Source organism: Grammomys surdaster, unplaced genomic scaffold, assembly GCF_004785775.1.
Source record: "Grammomys surdaster isolate TR1022 unplaced genomic scaffold, NIH_TR_1.0 64, whole genome shotgun sequence".
NCBI lineage: Eukaryota > Metazoa > Chordata > Mammalia > Rodentia > Muridae > Grammomys > Grammomys surdaster.
In genome coordinates, this window is record NW_021604566.1 from 16,915,927 (window position 1) to 16,934,077 (window position 18,151).

At 36.7% G+C, this 18,151-nt stretch overlaps 1 protein-coding gene across 2 annotated transcripts in view; it reads left to right on the forward strand.

The window, feature by feature from the left end:
- Sntg1 (syntrophin gamma 1) overlaps positions 1-18,151 on the forward strand; it is a 303,666-nt gene that overhangs the window by 10,305 nt on the left and 275,210 nt on the right. The window contains exons 3-4 of one of the 2 annotated variants that reach the window (XM_028769465.1): positions 7,783-7,794; positions 10,000-10,023. The exons of the other annotated variant lie outside the window; for it this stretch is intronic. Of the exons in view, the coding sequence (XP_028625298.1) occupies positions 7,783-7,794; positions 10,000-10,023 (36 nt within the window). The remainder of the gene's footprint in view (positions 1-7,782; positions 7,795-9,999; positions 10,024-18,151) is intronic. 2 annotated transcript variants of the gene reach the window in all.

The window sequence follows — 18,151 nt, forward strand, 5'->3', positions numbered from 1 at the left end:
TAATCATCATGAGCTTCACTTTGTCGAAACTCTCCTCTGGGTGTTCCAGCTGGGATAGCAATTCAGAATGTTGGCACAGAATATGCTCTTTATAAAGGAGCAAGCAGAACTGATGCATTTGCAGGTTTTGTGATTTGGTACAGAGAAAATTCTAGGAAGTCTACAACAGATGGAAAATGCAGAAATTTCCAAGACTTTGAGGAAAAAAAGACCAGTATCTTAATATAATTATGTTTCCAAAGCTAGCAACAAGCAATCAAAAATGAAACTTAGCAAACTATAATTCATTTAAAGATGGATTTGACATGTATATAGTATCAATCCTAAATGCTACAGAACCTGACAAGTAAAAGTAATTGAAGTAAACAAGGTAATAGAAGAAAAATAACAATGATCAACATGAATTAAAGGTTACATATTGATCAGATATATTCTTCCAAATACTTCAAACCAGACTAAGCCAGAAGAAAACTTTTATAATAGTCAAAATTATCTAAAAAAAAGAAGAAAAAAATATAATGCTTATATTTCTGGATTTCAAAACCAATGTACAACAATATTCTTTTGCACTTAGACAAGCAGAATTTCTGGCAAAATTGACATCAAAAGAGTTATAAATGGTTTGATTGCAGAACCCATTATGGCTCCTTTATTTAAACCCCTGGGTTGTGAAACCTGTAAGATCTGAAGTTTCACCCCAGATGTTCACTGGGGTAGGCTTTAAGAACTACTACCTGACTTTACTTCCTGTAATATTACTGCCTTTTGGTCTAGTGAGATGTCAGCAAGCTATGATATACATCTTTCAGTTTTTCTCTAGTATTATGAACTCTACTCACAACTCATAAAGCAAAATCAATCTTTCTACTCTTAAGTCGTGTTGTCAGGTGTGATGACCAATTTTGTGTGTTAACCTGAGAAATCAGGAAAGAGGGAACCTCAATTAAACTGCTGACTCCATCGGATTGGCTCATGAACATGTCTGAGGGCATTTTCATAAGTATTAAGTAATATTAAAGGTTCCAGTCTAATGTGAGAAGTACCATCCATAGGTAGGTGAGTCTGGGATATAAAGGTCATTTGGAATATTTATATGCATATATAATATATATATATATATGTAAAAAGAAGTTATGAAATAAAGAGGCTATGAACTTAAAAGTGGTATGTGGGAGGATTTGGAGGGAGAAAATGGAGGAAGAGAAAGAAAAGAAAGCAACTATACTATAGTGTCAAAAGTGAAACAAATAGTAAAGAAGGGAAGATAAATATTTGCCTGGGAGCAAGCCTATATGTTCCTCCATATTCTCTGCCTATAGGTTACTGCTTTGAATTTATGCCTTGGTTTCCTTCTAATAAGTCAAATAAACTATTTCCTCGAATTGCTTTTAGCCAATGTTACATCATAGCAGCTGAGACACAAACTAGGGCGTAAGTAGTATTTTCATGATCATGAAATAATAACTAGTGGGGCCCCTGTCAAAGTCAGTTGGAGCACAGTCACTCCACTCACTTAAGCCCCAGTCCACTGCTTGATGCCAGTAACATATTTTTATTTCCTCCTTCTCTGAAGGAACCTTCTGTAAATGTCTTCCATATAACATTCTATTTCATGAATTCATTCTTGTAAAAAGCAAACTTACACAAGGAAAAGTAAAATCAACAGCTAGGTATTCAGTCTCTGGGAGAACTCTTGTCTTTTCAAGTCTTCCATGTTCTATGGCCCCCATGTAACTTAAATATAAGAGTAAATATTTGGATTTATTCTTTCATAGTAGTCTGTGTTGTATTGTCACAGTATATTGCAAAAGTGCTCTCTGTACAATGAAAAATTCAATAAATACTTTGTTGAAACAGTTTGAGAGTAAGGGACTAAGATAATGACTATTGTTAAACTTTAGAGAACAATAAATGTCACATTGGACTATTACAAGTATAATTTTGTTTCTCTTTGCTCAGTTAGGGATATGGTTGGAAGACTTTCATGAATAAGGTAGGTTGGGTGTCAGACACTCATTAGCTTATCTGCCATCTATATTTTGAATTCACTCTAATACATTCCCCAAACTTGATGAACTATAGCATGATAAAAAGTTCAGAAAGCTATAGTGTTTCTAAATTCATATTGCTGCCACACTGTTCAGGAGCCTATTAACCCTCCCAAATGGCTTCACATTCACCTGCGTCAGACAGACAACCCTGCTCAGCACTTCTTGCCTTGGTATTACAGACTTATACAGAGAAACCTTAAAGTATGTATCATGGAGAAAAGCATACATCCTTTTTCACCAAAAGATAGAGAGATATAGAACTGTACTATACCTCACTTTTTATTCAAATTCAACAAACAAAAAAAAGAGGCTGAACTGTTTTTTTAAATTAATTACATTAGCTTCTTCAAACAACATTTTATTTATTCAGAGATCATAAGATTGCAATTTGGTCATTGACCATGTCTGATCATGCTCAATGTATGATAGCTTGAAAATAACAACAAAAATTCAAGATTTTTTTGAAATAGATACTGTAATATGAATGATGTGTGGCAATTGTTAAGTGGACTTGTTAAAGTATTGGTTAATATAAGAATGTCGGCTGGGCAGTGGTGGCGCACACCTTTAATCCCAGCACTTGAGAGGCAGAGACAGGCGGATTTCTGCGTTCAAGGCCAACCTGGTCTACAAAGTGAGCTCTAGGACAGTTAGGGCTATACAGAGAAACCCTGTCTCGAAAAACAAAACAAAACAAAACAAAAAAACAAAAACAGGGGAAGTCTGCACTCTTCCTCTGCTGCTAAGAAATAAGAAATAGGCCTGTCATACATGTATACTAACACCAAGTCTTGGGTCTCAGTGGAAAAGCATTGAAACAGATGGCTATAAGCTAATGTAAACAGGCAGCTTTTGTGGAAGTCTACAAACCTGAGTAGTCATAGACCTTGTAAATAGGTAGCCTTGGCAGACAATACCAACTTAGATAAGGTCAAGCGACTCATAGGCAGAGTCATAGTGACTTGTCCCCTGAACCTTCACCCAGCCGATACCTGGTTCTGAAGACATCTGTATTCCCCCTGAACACCCACACTCCAGTGTCATACCCTTCCCCACATCCTCCCTTTCGATGTTTATAACTCCTGTGTGAATGAATTACGATTTGAGAAAAAATAAATTATAAAAAAAAAGAAATGAAGAACCCTGTTGCTGATGTGCTTTGGAATGATTTTCCACTCTAATGCATAGGCGTCTATGACTTTTCTGGTGATTTTACCCTCTTCACTGTGCCCTGGAAAGTGATTCATTTTTAATCTCTGTACGTGTAACTATTCTGTGGTGGTGCATGCCTTTAATCCTATCACTTGGGAGGCAAATGTAGACAGACCTCTGAGTTTCATACCAAGCTGTTCTACAGAGTGAGTTCCAGGACAGTCAGGACTGCACAAAGAAACCTTGTCTCAAAACAACAAAAAACAAAAGCAAACAGACATTCCCTCAAAATTAAAAAAGTAAGGAAAGAAAGAAAGAAAGAAAGAAGGAAGGAAAGAAATAAAGAAAGAAACTTTTAGTAGTGGGGGGGAAATCAATACAAAATAATCATATTTTACCAGGTAAAATATATTTATTTTACACATTTATTTCAAAGATATTTCTAGCCAACTATGGGAAGATTTTGGAGACTAAACTTCAAGATTAGTAGAATAATTCAACACACAATGGGTGTTGCATAGCCTTTTCCTCCAAACTGATATGTTCAGTCCTAGAAGGAGGAGAGACACTCCTAAGAGCTAGCAGCGAAGGAAACTTATGAGGATAAAGGGACTCAGAATGGTACAGGGTGTGCAAGCTTCCATAAACATTAAATAATTGCTAAAGATAGGAGGCTCTTAGTGGAGTTTTCTGTAAGTTGGCCATGGAGCTCTAGGGATGCCAATTTTATGAGTTGCCAAGCTTGCTGGGATAAACTTTTCATTGATGTACCTGCCCCAGAGTTATTCAATTTCATACATGCAAACCATCAGCCATGTTTCTGTAAGTTACCCCACTAAAATAATTAGTTTACTACCCAGTCTTGGATGGAACCAGTTATTTGTTCTGTGGATCATACCTTATTAGAGACAGTCACGGCAGGATACAGTGTGTCTCTACTTCCCCTTAGGCTTGAGCTGTGTTTTTCAGTGCAAGCTGGTTCTGCAAAGATCATCAACGATGGAGGTATAAACAACTGCACTACCCAAAGATTAAGTAGGCTGGATGGCACCTGGGCATGGATTGCTAGACTCGGAAGGAACAGATCAGGAATTCTTCCATCAGTGACACTCTTCTGGTCATCAGGGGCATGATGGGACTTAAAAACACAGAAGAACATTCTATGTTTTATTTCTTCTGGGATGAAGAATGCATGTAGTAATGCCCACAGATGGAATTATGGTTTCCTCAGTGGCACATTAAATATACAACCTTTAACTTCTAGTCCTGGATTGCTTCTCATGAGTGTGACAGTATGATGCTTTTTTTTGTTTGTTGGTTTATTTTCTCTTTTTAAATTCATAACAGGACCTTCACTGTAACCTATTACATCTTAGTCATGTAGATTAACACATTGTATATATTTCCTGCATGTACAAAAATATATCATTTACCAAGGGTTATATTTTAAAATATGATACTACCTTTTCTCCCTCTCCCTCCCCCTCCCCCTCCCCCTCCTCCTCTTCCTCTTCCTCCTCCTCCTCCTCCTTCTTCTTCTTCTTTTTCCTCCTCCTCCTTCTCCTCCTCTTCCTCCTCCTCCTCTTCCTCATCCTCTTCTTCCTCCTCTTTCTCCTCCTCCTCTTCCTCCTTTTGGTCCTCTTCATTGTGTTTTCTACACAAGAGCCATTTTATTCTGCTTTATAACACTTGGTTATAATATGACAAATTAAAATATAATAAAATAAAACAAAAACTATCATGTCAAAGTAGACAAGGCAAGCCATTAGAAGAAAAAGAGCCCAAGAGAAGTCAGAAGAGTCAAAGACTCACTTGTTTGCACATACAGGAATCACATGAAAACAATAAACTCAAAGCCATAATATATGCACAGAGGACCTGGTGCAGATTTTCTCAAGCCCTGTGCATGCTACTTTAGTCTCTATGAGTTCATATGTGCTGCGATCATACTGAATTAGAGAGCTGTGTTTTCTTGGTGTCCTCCAGTCCTCCTGATTCTGACACTCCTTCTGCCTTCTTTTTTTGGGGGGTTCACTGAGCTCTGAGGTGAGGGATTCAGTGAAGACATCCCATTTAAGGCTAAGCATTCCAAGGTCTCTGTCTCTTCCTCTCCCATCTCTCTATGTAGCGATAGGGGTGTGAAATGTCTGACTGTATTTGTTCCCACATGTTGCAGGAGGAAGCTTCTCTGATCATGGTTGAACAAGGCATTCTCTTATGAGTATAGGAAAAAGTGATTAGGAATCACGTTATCAGTAGTTTTTTCCCCCTTAGGCTAGTATTTTTTTATTTAGTTTTCCCCTAGATGCCTCAGATATCCAGTCTCTGATTTGGTCATCAAAGCAGTGTCTGTTATGGGTCCTGTCTCATAGAGTGGTTCTTAAGTCCCCCTATTCCCTTTGTCTGTACCTATAGTTTGTAGTTTTATAGATTGTAACTTTGTTATCATTTACTTAACATTATTATTAACTTAATATCCACATATAAGTGAATACATTCCATATTTGTCTTTTGAGTCTGTCAGAAGCTTCCCGTTCATAAAGTCCCATTAATTAACTGTTGATCTTGGTGTCTGTGCTGTTAATGCTTTGTTCAAAAAGTCTTTTCCTAAGCCAATGACTTAGTTCAAGACTATCCTCCACTTACCCTTCTATGAAGTTCATAGTATCAGGTTGTAGGTTGAGAGCTTTGATCCAAATGGACTTGAGTTTCATTCAGGGAGATAAGTATGAATTTGTTAGGATTTTTCAGCATGCACCCATATAATATGACTATCAACATTTGTGAAAGATACTGTCTTTCTTTCTAGTTTGTATTTCTGGACTCTATTAAAAACAGGTATCCACAGGTTTCAAGACCTGTATGACAATAACTTTTTTGAAGAAAGAAATTGAAGAAGATATCAGAGGTTGGAAAGATCTCCTATATTTACTGTTCTATAGGATAAACATAGTAAAAATGTCAATCTTACCAAAAGCAATCTACAGATTCAATGCAATCCCACCAAAATTCTCACACAAACTTTTACAGACCTGGAAAGAATAATACTCAAATCCATATGGAAAAACAAACAAATGAACAAACAAACAAACAAACAAAAAAGTTAGGATAGGTAAAACAATTATAAACAATAATAGAAGTTCCAGGGCTATCACCATCCCTAATTTCAATATGAAATACAGAGGTATATTTAAAAACAACAACAATAACAACAACAACACATGGGATTGGCATAAAAACAGCCTGAATTGAAAACTTAAAAGTAAATTCACACACTTACGGACACCTGTTTGTTTGTTTGCTTGTTTGTTTAAATAAAGAAGCTAGAATTAATCAACAGGATTAAGGGCATCTGCAAATGGTGCTGATCTAACTAGATACTGGGATGTAGAAGAATACAAATAGATCCATGTATACAACACTACACAAAATCCAACTCCAAATGAATCAAAGACCTTCACATAAAACCAAGTACAGTGAATGTGATTGAAGATAAAGTGGGAAATATAGTTGGATTCATTGTTGTAGGAGACAGCTTACTAATAGCACAGTCACTAAGACTCATAGTTAATAAATGGGTCCTCATAAAATGTAAAAGCTTCTCTAAGGCAAAGAACACTGTCAACAGGACAATATGGCAGCCTACAGAATGAGAGAAGATTATCACTAATTCAACATCTAATAGGGGGCTAATTTCAAAAACATATAAAGATCTCAAGAAACTAGGCATCAGCAAACCAAATAATCTAATTTAAAAATGGAATACAGATCTAAATAAAGAATTCTCAACAGAGGTATCTCACATGCCCAAGAAGCACTTAAAGAAATGTTCAATGTCCTTAGCTGTCAGAGAAATGTAAATCAAAATGACTCTGAAATTTTATTTTATATCTGTTTGAATGGCTAAGCGGAGTGAGAGGAATATTTCTTCATTGCTAGTGGTGAAGACTTACGTAGACACTTTGGAAATCATTATAATGCTTTCTCAGAAAATGGGAAATTGATCTACCTCAAGACTCAATTATACTGTTATTGGGCCTACATTCAAAGGACACTCCATCCTACCCAAGGACATTTGTTCAATTATGTTCATAGCAACTTTATTCATAACAGTCAGAAGATGTAAACAAACTAGATGTCCCTCAACCAAAGAATATATTAAAAAATGTAGTATATTTCTGCAATGGAGTATTATTCACCTGTAAACAAAATAGAGTTGTAAAATCTGCAGGCAAATGAATGAACCCAGAGAAAATATCACAAGTGGAGTAACACAGATCCAGAAATAAGCATGTTGTGTACTCACTTATAAGTGGTTGTTAGCTGTAAAGGATACTTATGATACAATCCATAGAAACAGAAATACTAAGTAATAAGGAGGGCCAAGTAACAAGGGGGACATATCAATCTCCTGGGAAATGGAAAATAGAATAAATTTTTTGTGGGTAGAATGGGGCAGAAGGGATGGGAACAGGATCAGGTTGGGAAAGGATGGAAGGAGAGAGCGCTGAGAAAGATAACTGGAATTGTGGGAACATTCGAGGTCAAGGTAGAAACCTAGTACAACAGAAACTTCCAGGAATCTACAAGGGTGGCTCTAGCTAAGACTCTTGGTAAAGAGGGATACAGAGCCTCAACTGGCCACCTCCTATATCCAGGTAATTCTTAAAGTGAAGAGATTGGAACACCAATTCAGCCATAAAACCTTGATCTACAATTTGTACTGCCTGCATGATGTGTGGGCAGTAAAGGTGGCATGGAATTTGTGAGAATAGCTAACCAATGACTGGTCCAGCTTGAAATGCAGGCCACAAGAAAGAGCCTACCATTGACACCGCTAGGAGGGCCAGGAACCAGAGAAAGGATGGCACAGAGACCTAGGATAGAACTAAACAAGACTAGAAAAGAAGTAAATGAAATGATTTCTAATGAATAATAACCTGTTATAATCATAGACAGGAGCCTAGCATAATTGCCATCAGAGAGGCTTCACTTAGCAATGGGTAGAAACAAGTACAGAGACATCCAGCTAAACATTGGGTTTAACTCCAGGATTTCTATGGAAGAGGGCATAGAAGGATTATAGGAGCCAGAAGGGGAAAGGACACAACAAGGAAATAAACAGAATCAACTAACCTTAGTTCATAGTGCTCACAACAACTGAACCAACAATCTGTGAGCTTATATGACTCTCACCTAGGCCCTCTGCATATATGTTCTAGTGTTGTGTCTTACTGTTTTTGTAGGACACCTAACAATGGGAGTTGGGTCTGCTTTTGACTGTTTTGCCTGATATTGGAATCTTTTTTTTCTGTTACTGGGTGCCTTGTCTAGCCATGATATTATGATATGTGCCTAGCCTTATTGAAACTTGAAAAGCTGTATTTGACTTTTATCCCTGGGAGGTCTACCCTTTTCTGAAGGGAAATGTAAGGAGGACTTGGATGGGGCTGGGGGGTAGTGATAGGAGGAGGGATTGGGAGGAGATGATGAAGGGGAAACTGAAGTCTGGATGTAATACACAAGGGAAGAATGTATAAAAATAAATAAAAGAAAGAAAAATGAAAACCAACATTTCAAAAAGTATTCCCTAAAATAGAAAAAAAATACCTATTACAAATTTTCTACTAACAAAAATCAAATACACACACACAAATATGCATATACATTCTCATATACAAAGAAAACTATAGAACAGCCTTATTGATGAACGCAGATTCAAAATTTCTCAGTAAAGTACTTGAAAACTCAATTAAAGTACACATTATAAATATTAACTGTGACAATGTTGGCTTTATCCAAGAAATACAAGCATGACTAAACAGATATAAATCAATGAATGTTATTCATGACATAAATTTACAGAACAGAAATTACATGATCATATAAAAAGCTGCAGGATAGGCTTTTTTTCTCCATTCATGGTAAACACTCTAGAGTTACAAGGGATGGACTGAATATATGGCGACATAGTAGAGACTGTATATGATGGCATGCCAAGTACTAAACTTATCTTATGCCCAATGAAGAAATCTTAGCATTCCCATCAGAGCTAGAGACAAGACTTCTGTTCACTTTCCTCTCCATACTTAACATATTTCTTGAAGTCTCAGCAAGTTCAGCAACACAAGAACCAAGGAAAACTGATACAAATAAGAAGAGAAAAACAAATATCATTATTTGAAAATGAAATCATTCTACATATAAGAAACTGCAGACTTCATCAGAAAGTTCCTGCATCTAATAAAAAAAAAAGTGTCAGGATACAAAATTAAATTAACATATGTCTTAGTTTGGGTTCTTTAAAGTCATAGAACGTATGGAATGTCTCTATATATATTAAGGAAATTTATTGTAATGACTTACAGTCTGAAGACTAACTAGTGCAACAATGGATAGCTATGAACGGGAAGTCTAAGCATCTAGTAGTTGCTCAGTCCCAAAAGGATAGTTGTTTAAGCCAGTATTCTGTATAAGTAGGTTCCAACAGATGTGCTGGCAAGTAAGTGTAAGCAGTTGAAGAAGACTGAATCTTCCTTCCTCCAATGTTCTTATGTAGGTCTCCAGCAGGAGGTATGGCTCATAGTAAAGGTCTATACCATCATGCCTGAATCTAAAATTTTTTTTTCTGAGGCTGACCTTGAACTCAAGGTTCTGCTTGCCTCATTGTTCTGGAATTAAAGGCATGTACTACCTGGCTTGGGCCTAAGATTTCCATGGCCACTATGTTTCAAGATGTCCATGTCAAGATCCGGGTCAGAAAACTATCTTACAGCATCAAGATATGTACCACAAGTGTGCTCTCGTTTTCTGGGTTGTAGTTCATTCCAGATGTAATCAAGTTGACAAAAAAAAAGCCATAACTAAATAGAATTAGAAACAATAAGAAAAACACAAATGGATGCAACCCTGGAGATGGAAAACCTTGAAAGGAGATCAGGAGCTACAGATACAAGCATCAACCACAGAATGCAAGAAATAGAAGAGAGAATCTCTGGAGTAAAAGATACCATAGAAAATACTGACACATTGGTCAAAGAAAATACAAAGTATAAAAAGCTCCTAACCCAAAATATACAGGAAGTTCAGAACACAATGAAATGCTAAAACTTAAGAATAATTTTTTTTCTTTTGGTTTTTCGAGACAGGGTTTCTCTGTATAGCCCTGGCTGTCCTGGAACTCACTCTGTAGACCAGGCTGGCCTCGAACTCAGAAATCTGCCTGCCTCTGCCTCCCAAGTGCTGGGATTAAAGGCATGCGCCACCACCCGGCACCTAAGAAAAATAAGAATAGAAGAGGGTAAAGAATCTCAGCTCAAGGGGCCAGAATGTATCTTCAACAAATTCACGGAAGAAAACTTCCCTAACCCAAAGAAAGAGATGGCCATAAATGTCCAAGAAATCTATAGAACACAAAATAGATTTAACCAGAAAAGAAAATCCTCTCATCACATAACAATCAAAACACTAAGTACACAGAACAAAGAAAATGTTAAAAGCTGTAAGGGGGAAAAGGTCAAGTAACATATAAAGGCAGACATATCAGAATCACACCAGACTTCTCAACAGAGACTCTAAAAGCCAGAAGATTCTGAATAGATGTCATTCAGACCCTAAGAGAACACAAATGCCAGCCCAGGCTACAATACCCAGCAAAACTCTCAATTACCATAGATAGAAAAATCAAGATATTCCATGAAAAAACCAAATTTACATAATATCTTTCCACAAATCCAGCACTACGCAGGATAATAGAGGGAAAACTCCAGTACAAGGAGGGAAAATATACCCTAGGATGAGCAAGAAAGGAATCTTCTTCCAACAAATCCAAAAGAAGATAGAGACACATACATAATTCTACCACTAATGATAAAAATAATAGGAAGCAACAATCACCTTTCCTTTATATTTCTTAAAATCAATGGACTCAATTCCCCAATAAAAAGATGTAGACTAACAGACTGGATACGTAAATAGGATCCAGCATTTTGCTGTATGCAGGAAATGCAATTCAGTGACAAAGACAGACAATACTTTAGAGTAAAAGGCTAGAAAACAATTTTTCAAGTGAATGGTCCTAAGATACAAGCTAGAGTATCTATCCTAATATTGAATAAAGTTGGCTTTCAACTTAAATCTATCAAAAATGATAAGAAAGAACAATTCATGTTTGTCAAAGGAAAAGTAACCAAGATAAACTCTCAATTCTGAACATCTATGCTCCAAACTCTAGGGCACCCAGTTTCATAAAAGAAACCTTACTTATAAAGCTCAAAGCACGCATTGCACCCCACACAATAATAGTGGGAGACTTCAACATCCCACTCATAGAAATGGATAGATCATGGAAACAGAAACTAAACAGAGACACAGTGAAACTAAGAGAAGTTATGAAGCAAATGGTTTAACAGATATCTATAGAACATTTCATCCTCCCAAAAAAGAATCTAACTTCTTCTCAGCACCTCATGGTACCTTCTCCAAAATTGACCATATAATTGGTTATAAAACTGGCCTCAACAGATACAAGAAAATTGAAATAATCCCATGCATCCTATCGATTACCATGGATTAAGACTGGTCTTCAATAACTACAAAAACAATGGAAAGCCCAAAGACATGTGGAAACTGAACAATGTTCTACTCAGTGATAACTTGGTCAGGGAAGAAATAAAGAGAGAAATTAAAGACTTTTTAGAATTTAATGAAAATGAAGATACATCAAACCAAAACTTATGAGACACAATGAAAGGTGTGCTAAGAGGAAAACTAATAGATCTAAGTGCCTACAAAAAGAACTGGAGAAAGCATACATTAACAGCTTGACAACACACCTGAAAGCTCTAGAACAAAAAGAAGCAAACACACCAAAGAGGAGTAGACTGCAGGAAATAACCAAACTCAGGGCTGAAATCAACCAAGTAGAAACAAAAGGAACTATACAAAGAATCAACAGAACCAGGAGCTAGATCTTTGAGAAAATCAACAAGATGGATAAACAATAAGACAGACTAACCAGAGGGCACAGAGACAGTATCCAAATTAATAAAATCATAACTGAAAAGGGAGATAAAACTATAGAAACTGAGGAAATTCAAAAAATTATCAGATACTACTACGAAAGCTTATACTCAAAAAAATTGCAAAATCTGGATGAAATGGACACATTTCTAGATAGATATCAGGTACCAAAGTTAAATCAGGAGCAGATAACCCATCTAAACAGTCCTATAACCCCAAAAGAAATAGGAGCAGTCATTAACAGTCTCCCCACCAAAAAAGCCTGAGACTGGGTAGTTTTAGTGCAGAGTTCTAGCAGAACTTCAAGGAAGACCTAATACCAGGTATCTTTAAATTATTCCACAAAATAGAAAAAGAAGAAACATTACCTAATTCATTCTATGAAGTCACAATTACGCTCATACCTAAACCACACAAAGACCCAACAAAGAAAGAGAACTTCAGACCAATCTCCCTTATGAATATGAATGCAAAAATACTCTATAAAGTTCTCCCAAACTGAATCCAAGAACACATCAAAACAATTATCCATCATGATCAAGAAGGCTTTATCCCAGGAATGCAGGAATGGTTCATTATTTGGAAATCCATCAATGTAATCCACTATATAAACAAACTCAAAGAAAAAAACACATGATCATAATTAAAACATGCTGCACATATTTAATAGAATTTTATTCTACTGTTAAGAACTATAAAATTTACAGGAAAATAGATGCCATTGGGAAATATAGTAAGTGAGATAACCCAGACCCTGGAAGAGAAACAACATATATGGACCATAGTTTCGAAAAATTTGGATTGCTGTGTTTAAGCTAGAGAATGTACCAATAAACTGAAGTGAGCAAAAAAGAAATTATTTGAGGTGTGTGTGTGTGTGTATGTGTGTGTGCAAGTGTGTGCATGGGTGTGTTGCTGGGGTAGGTAGGTGTATTTTAGTGGGGGAGAGTAAAACACATATGATAAAAAAATGATAGGAATATACTAGGTGCAGAAAAGCTTGAAGAATCAGAATAAGGAGAAGGTGAGGGTTATGGGAAGAGACAAGCATAATTAAAGGTTTGTGAAAAACATCAAAACCTACTACTTTATAATCTAACAGTAGAATAGAGGTACTTTTTATCAGTGGATAACTCTGCTCTCAAAAGCCAAATATCTATAAATGAAAATTACAGTATTACGTGTGGCACACCTACCTATGAGTTGTATAGAATATTGCCAGTTCTCTTGGTTGCTCACCAGAATTAGATGGTGCCATGACATGCATGGCAATCAGGTTGACCAAACTGGAGTGATGAGGGAATGAAGAAAAGATAAGCACAAATATAGAAAATATGGAATTTAATATGCCATGTGCTTTTATGGTGACGCCAAAAAAGCAGCCTGGAGCCTTATCATGTTTCTTTTACACATCTGAGTTAAGGAGGTAGGTTTATTGTATATAACTAAATGAAATGGCAGAAGTTTTCTCTATAGTTGAACAAACAGAAGCGTTTAAATAATCTCTGTTGGAGGTTACTGTAAGGAACTAGACTCCAGCCTATCAATATCTTGGAGGAGAACTCTGTGGTCATTTCTTTCTGCCTATGTTGTCAACATCTGTGCAAATACAAAAAGAAGGCTTTTTCATTCCCATGAGGTTGGGACACTGGGGCCCTTGCCATAGCTATGTTTAAAGAAATAATACACATTCACTCAAGATAGTGTTTGTTTTGCAGACATTTACTAAGGCTTCCTCTACTCCTCGGGGAAGATTGAGTCTCTTAATCTGTGCTGAAAACATACACACTTTGGGTACAGGACACTGAAAAATCAAACTGGGAGTGAGTGAAAGCCTCTCTTTGATGGCTAGCATTTATTGTGCTGGAATATTCTATGCAGGCTACCGGGAGAGAAAATTTATCTGTGATTTATACAGATGAGGACCCTGAATGGTATAATACCAACTGGTCAGGCAAGATATGTCTACTGGTATAATACTAGGAAGACTGTAATTAGTTTATGATAAGATTGTGAGGACACATATATGCTTGGTTATTGGAAGCCTGACCACAAAAGCTCATGGCTAGGACCTGTTAGTGATCTTTTGTTGAATGGTCATGCAGTTAGACTACCTTCTAAGTATTTATATTTTATACCCATGGATTATAATGCAGTAAACCTGGGGTCTCAACCTGTGAGTCACAACCTCTTTTGGGCTCATTTAAGACCATCCAAAAACACTGATAAATTATGATTCATCATAGTAACAAAACTACAGTTATGAAGCAGCAACAAAGATAATTTTATGGACCCTAATCTTATGATAACCACACAGTGAAGAACTGTATTAAAGGGTCACAGAATTAAGAAAGCTGAGAATGAATATTCTAAACTTTGGGCATGGAAGCTTCTTCTTGTAGTGGGTGACAGTCAGTGTTGCGATCCATCACAGATCAATATGCTGAGACTAAGTGCCAGTGGCATATTTATCTATTAGGACAAAGTTACCACCCATTTCTAAACTCTGAGAATACTGTGGAAGAGGAACGAGAAGTTGTAAGAGCACGAGGATGAAAGGAACATTATGACTGCTGCCTTCTGGTTCTGTTGTAATCACTGCCACTGGAAACCACTGATAAGGTTGTTGGAGCTTTAAAAAGACATAAAACTAAGAGGGAATTAATTGGGAAGGAATGGATCGGCAGGAAGGGATTGGCAGAAGTGAGAAGTGAGAAGGTATAAAAGGAAAGTGCAGCTATCATCATATTATATGTTATATAGCATGTGCGTATGAAACCCTTGAAAATAGAAATGTTACAAACAAAGGACGTATGTTACTATTTAGAGTCATGATAAACAACAGATATACAACAGCTAGATGTGATAGTACACAGCTGTAATCCCAGGATTTGGGAAGCCACAGCAGGAAGAAATCAAGTGGAACTTGGGTTGAAACTGGACACTCTTCCCCAACTGTAAAATCTGGGCACCATATCACTGAAGTATTAAGAAGACATTTCAAGCAGATGAAGAGTGTGTGTGAAGCTCTTATATTCTTGTGTGCATGATTCTCACAGGACACGGTAAGCCTGATTGTTAGGAAGGATATTGCAGTTTCAGAAGGAAAAGTAGATTTCAGAGAATGTTCAGATGGAAGTTGATTTGAGATATACTTAGTTAGAGCTACTCATAAGAACTCCTACAGAACAAGCTCAAGGAGATGATGGATGGTTCTAGAACTCTAAACAAAGCAGCAAACCAACACTAGCTTCACAGATCGCCGCAACCAGTCTTCACTCTTTCATATTTTCTCTTCATGCTAGCGATGACATTTAGTGCTGTTCACTGCTGAAATGTTTTCCTTTTGCCACAAGAGCAGAAGACCCTGGGGAGCAGGAACTGTGGTGTCAATCATCCCAGAGCCTCTCAATTATCCAGCTGTGAAAAGCTTATGATAGGATTCACTGTAAGGAATTAATTCTGTCACAGAAAGGGTTTACACTGGAAAGAGGAAAAAGTTCATTGATTTGAAATGTTTCGATTTACAAGGAGCCAGTCTGATTCTAGGACTCTGGGTTTAGCCTGGAATAGATAAAGGCTCTTTGAGGAGTGTCTGTGATGAGAAACACAAGTGAGTTCATTCAGTGGAGGATGTTTGTAAAGAGAACAATGAAGAGTGGTTTCTTCACCATCGTACTAGAGATGTGAGTGGACCAAGAGTAGCCAAGTAGAGAAAGTGAATAAATACAATAAAGGGGAGGGTACACAGCTCCTCTGAGTTATGTATGGCCAGAACAGAGTGTTAATCTCATTTCAGGCCTTGAAGTGAATCAGGAACAAAGTGAAGGAGACTATTATTGACATAGGAATAGCAGCCATTGTGCAATATGTAGAGGGGTGGGCTCTAGAAACACTGTGGATATTTTTCTTGAAAGCTGAGATTGAAAAGTCCCTTGTATAAATTTGCAGAATATTTTCTGAAAACTTAATGTTCATAATTTAGTAAAAGCCCTACTTATATTTTGAATTTGACTTTTTTTCAGGACTGTCACATGCTGTCAATTGATACTTTTGTGGTGATAGGCTGTAGTTAGAGCCACAGCTCTGTCAGTCAAACAATGTATAAGGATAAAAAGCATTTCCTCTTTGGTCTTCATTGCTATTTGGCTGTGCATTAAATATGCTTTTGATATCTGTGCTTTCAAATAGGTTGCTTCATTAATCTGTAGCCCCATCTAAAGTTGAGGGACCTCAGTATTTGTCTATGTCTCATACACAGTTTTCTATATGCTACAAAAATCACTAGTGACCTTAGAACACCAAGCACAATGGAAATACTTAAGTATTTCTTATGCCATCTTGTGTAGCTAATAAAAAGTTATTGTTTTCATTACATGTGTAAATAATTTTTCAAGTAGTCTTTATCTGCACCTGATATAAGATTACAGGAGTCTGACTGTATACTGAACTAGAGACCATATTAAAAACAGTACTTACACAGAATATTCTGGGAACTCAGTTGCCAACAAAATGTGTGTGTGTGTGTGTGTATGTGTGTGTGTGTGTGTATATGTGTATGTGTGTGTGTGTGTGTGTGTGTGTGTGTGTGTGTGTGTGTGTGTGACAATATCGGTGGAAAATTATTGAGAAGAAGAATGACGTCAGGGAGATATAGAACATACACACAAATATTCTTTGTGGAATAAATGTGTTCAAATATTCAGGGGGAAAGAGATGATGTATGCACCTCAGAAACGGCCATGGGGAAGCAATATTTCTGTCAAGTCCTACAAAGAGAAAGAAAAACAGCCCCTTAGAACTACCTTGTTAACTTTGAATTAGGATTATTACAGTGCCTATAAGGTTTTTTTACAATACATCTTTGGATTTTGTTGTTTTTAGACAACTGTTAGTTACGTCTATTTATTTGTTATATTTGCTCATATTTTTAATTTATAGATATAGCATACTTTCTGAAAGATAAATTTGTACAACTGAAGCTCTGTAATATGAAATTTGATTAAGAGCTTTCCTCACGGTACAGAAGGTTTAAGCTCATGAATTTCCTCTTGCTGATTCTCTCCTTGGCAACCAGTTCTATTCAGAATATCCATGCCTAACCCTATTTGTGCACAAAATATAGTTTCATTCTTCTGCATTTTGATATCCAGCATTCCCAACATTTTTTAAAGATGCTGATTTTTCTCCAATGTTTTGATTTCTTTGTTAAAATTTTTATAGGCATATGTATCTGGAGTGTTTCTGTGTCCTTGATTCTATTCCATTGATAAATATTCCTGTTTCTGTATGAATATCATGCTATTTTAGCAGTATAGCCTGAAATCTGGTATGCTGATAATATCACTAAGATTTATGACCTCACTAGTCCCAGACATTTGGTTTTGTTTCCAGTACTGGATGTGATTTCTCTCATATTGAGTCTATTGAGCACGCTCCAAGTCTAACTAGACAGCTGTCGTTACCACCAAAGTATGATTGTAACAGTTGCACTCTTAGGGAAAACTTATCATACTGGTAATTGTTATGTCTCACAGGTGTCATATCTTGGTAGGATGTCATTAGTTGTTTCTCTCCCTTGGAAACTTGCATAGCATCTTTTAATACTATGAAAGCTAGGCTTCTAGGTCAAATCAGCTCAGATATTCTGAGTCCTATATCTGAAGTGTGTCATGTCCTTAGCAATAAGAACTTATCTTCAACCTCTAGGAGGCCACCAAGGGCAAGAGTACTGACCTGTAGTGTTTGAGGAGTCTCTCAGCCTCCTCTGACCAGAAATTTAAAATTGTGTTCCTTGTGACTGTTATTGGGGATTTTGTTTGATACTTTTGGGAGTAGCAGTGTCAGTTCAAGTGGCATACTTTACATAAACTGTATCTGTATCTGTATCTGTATCTGTATCTGTATCTGTATCTGTATCTGTATCT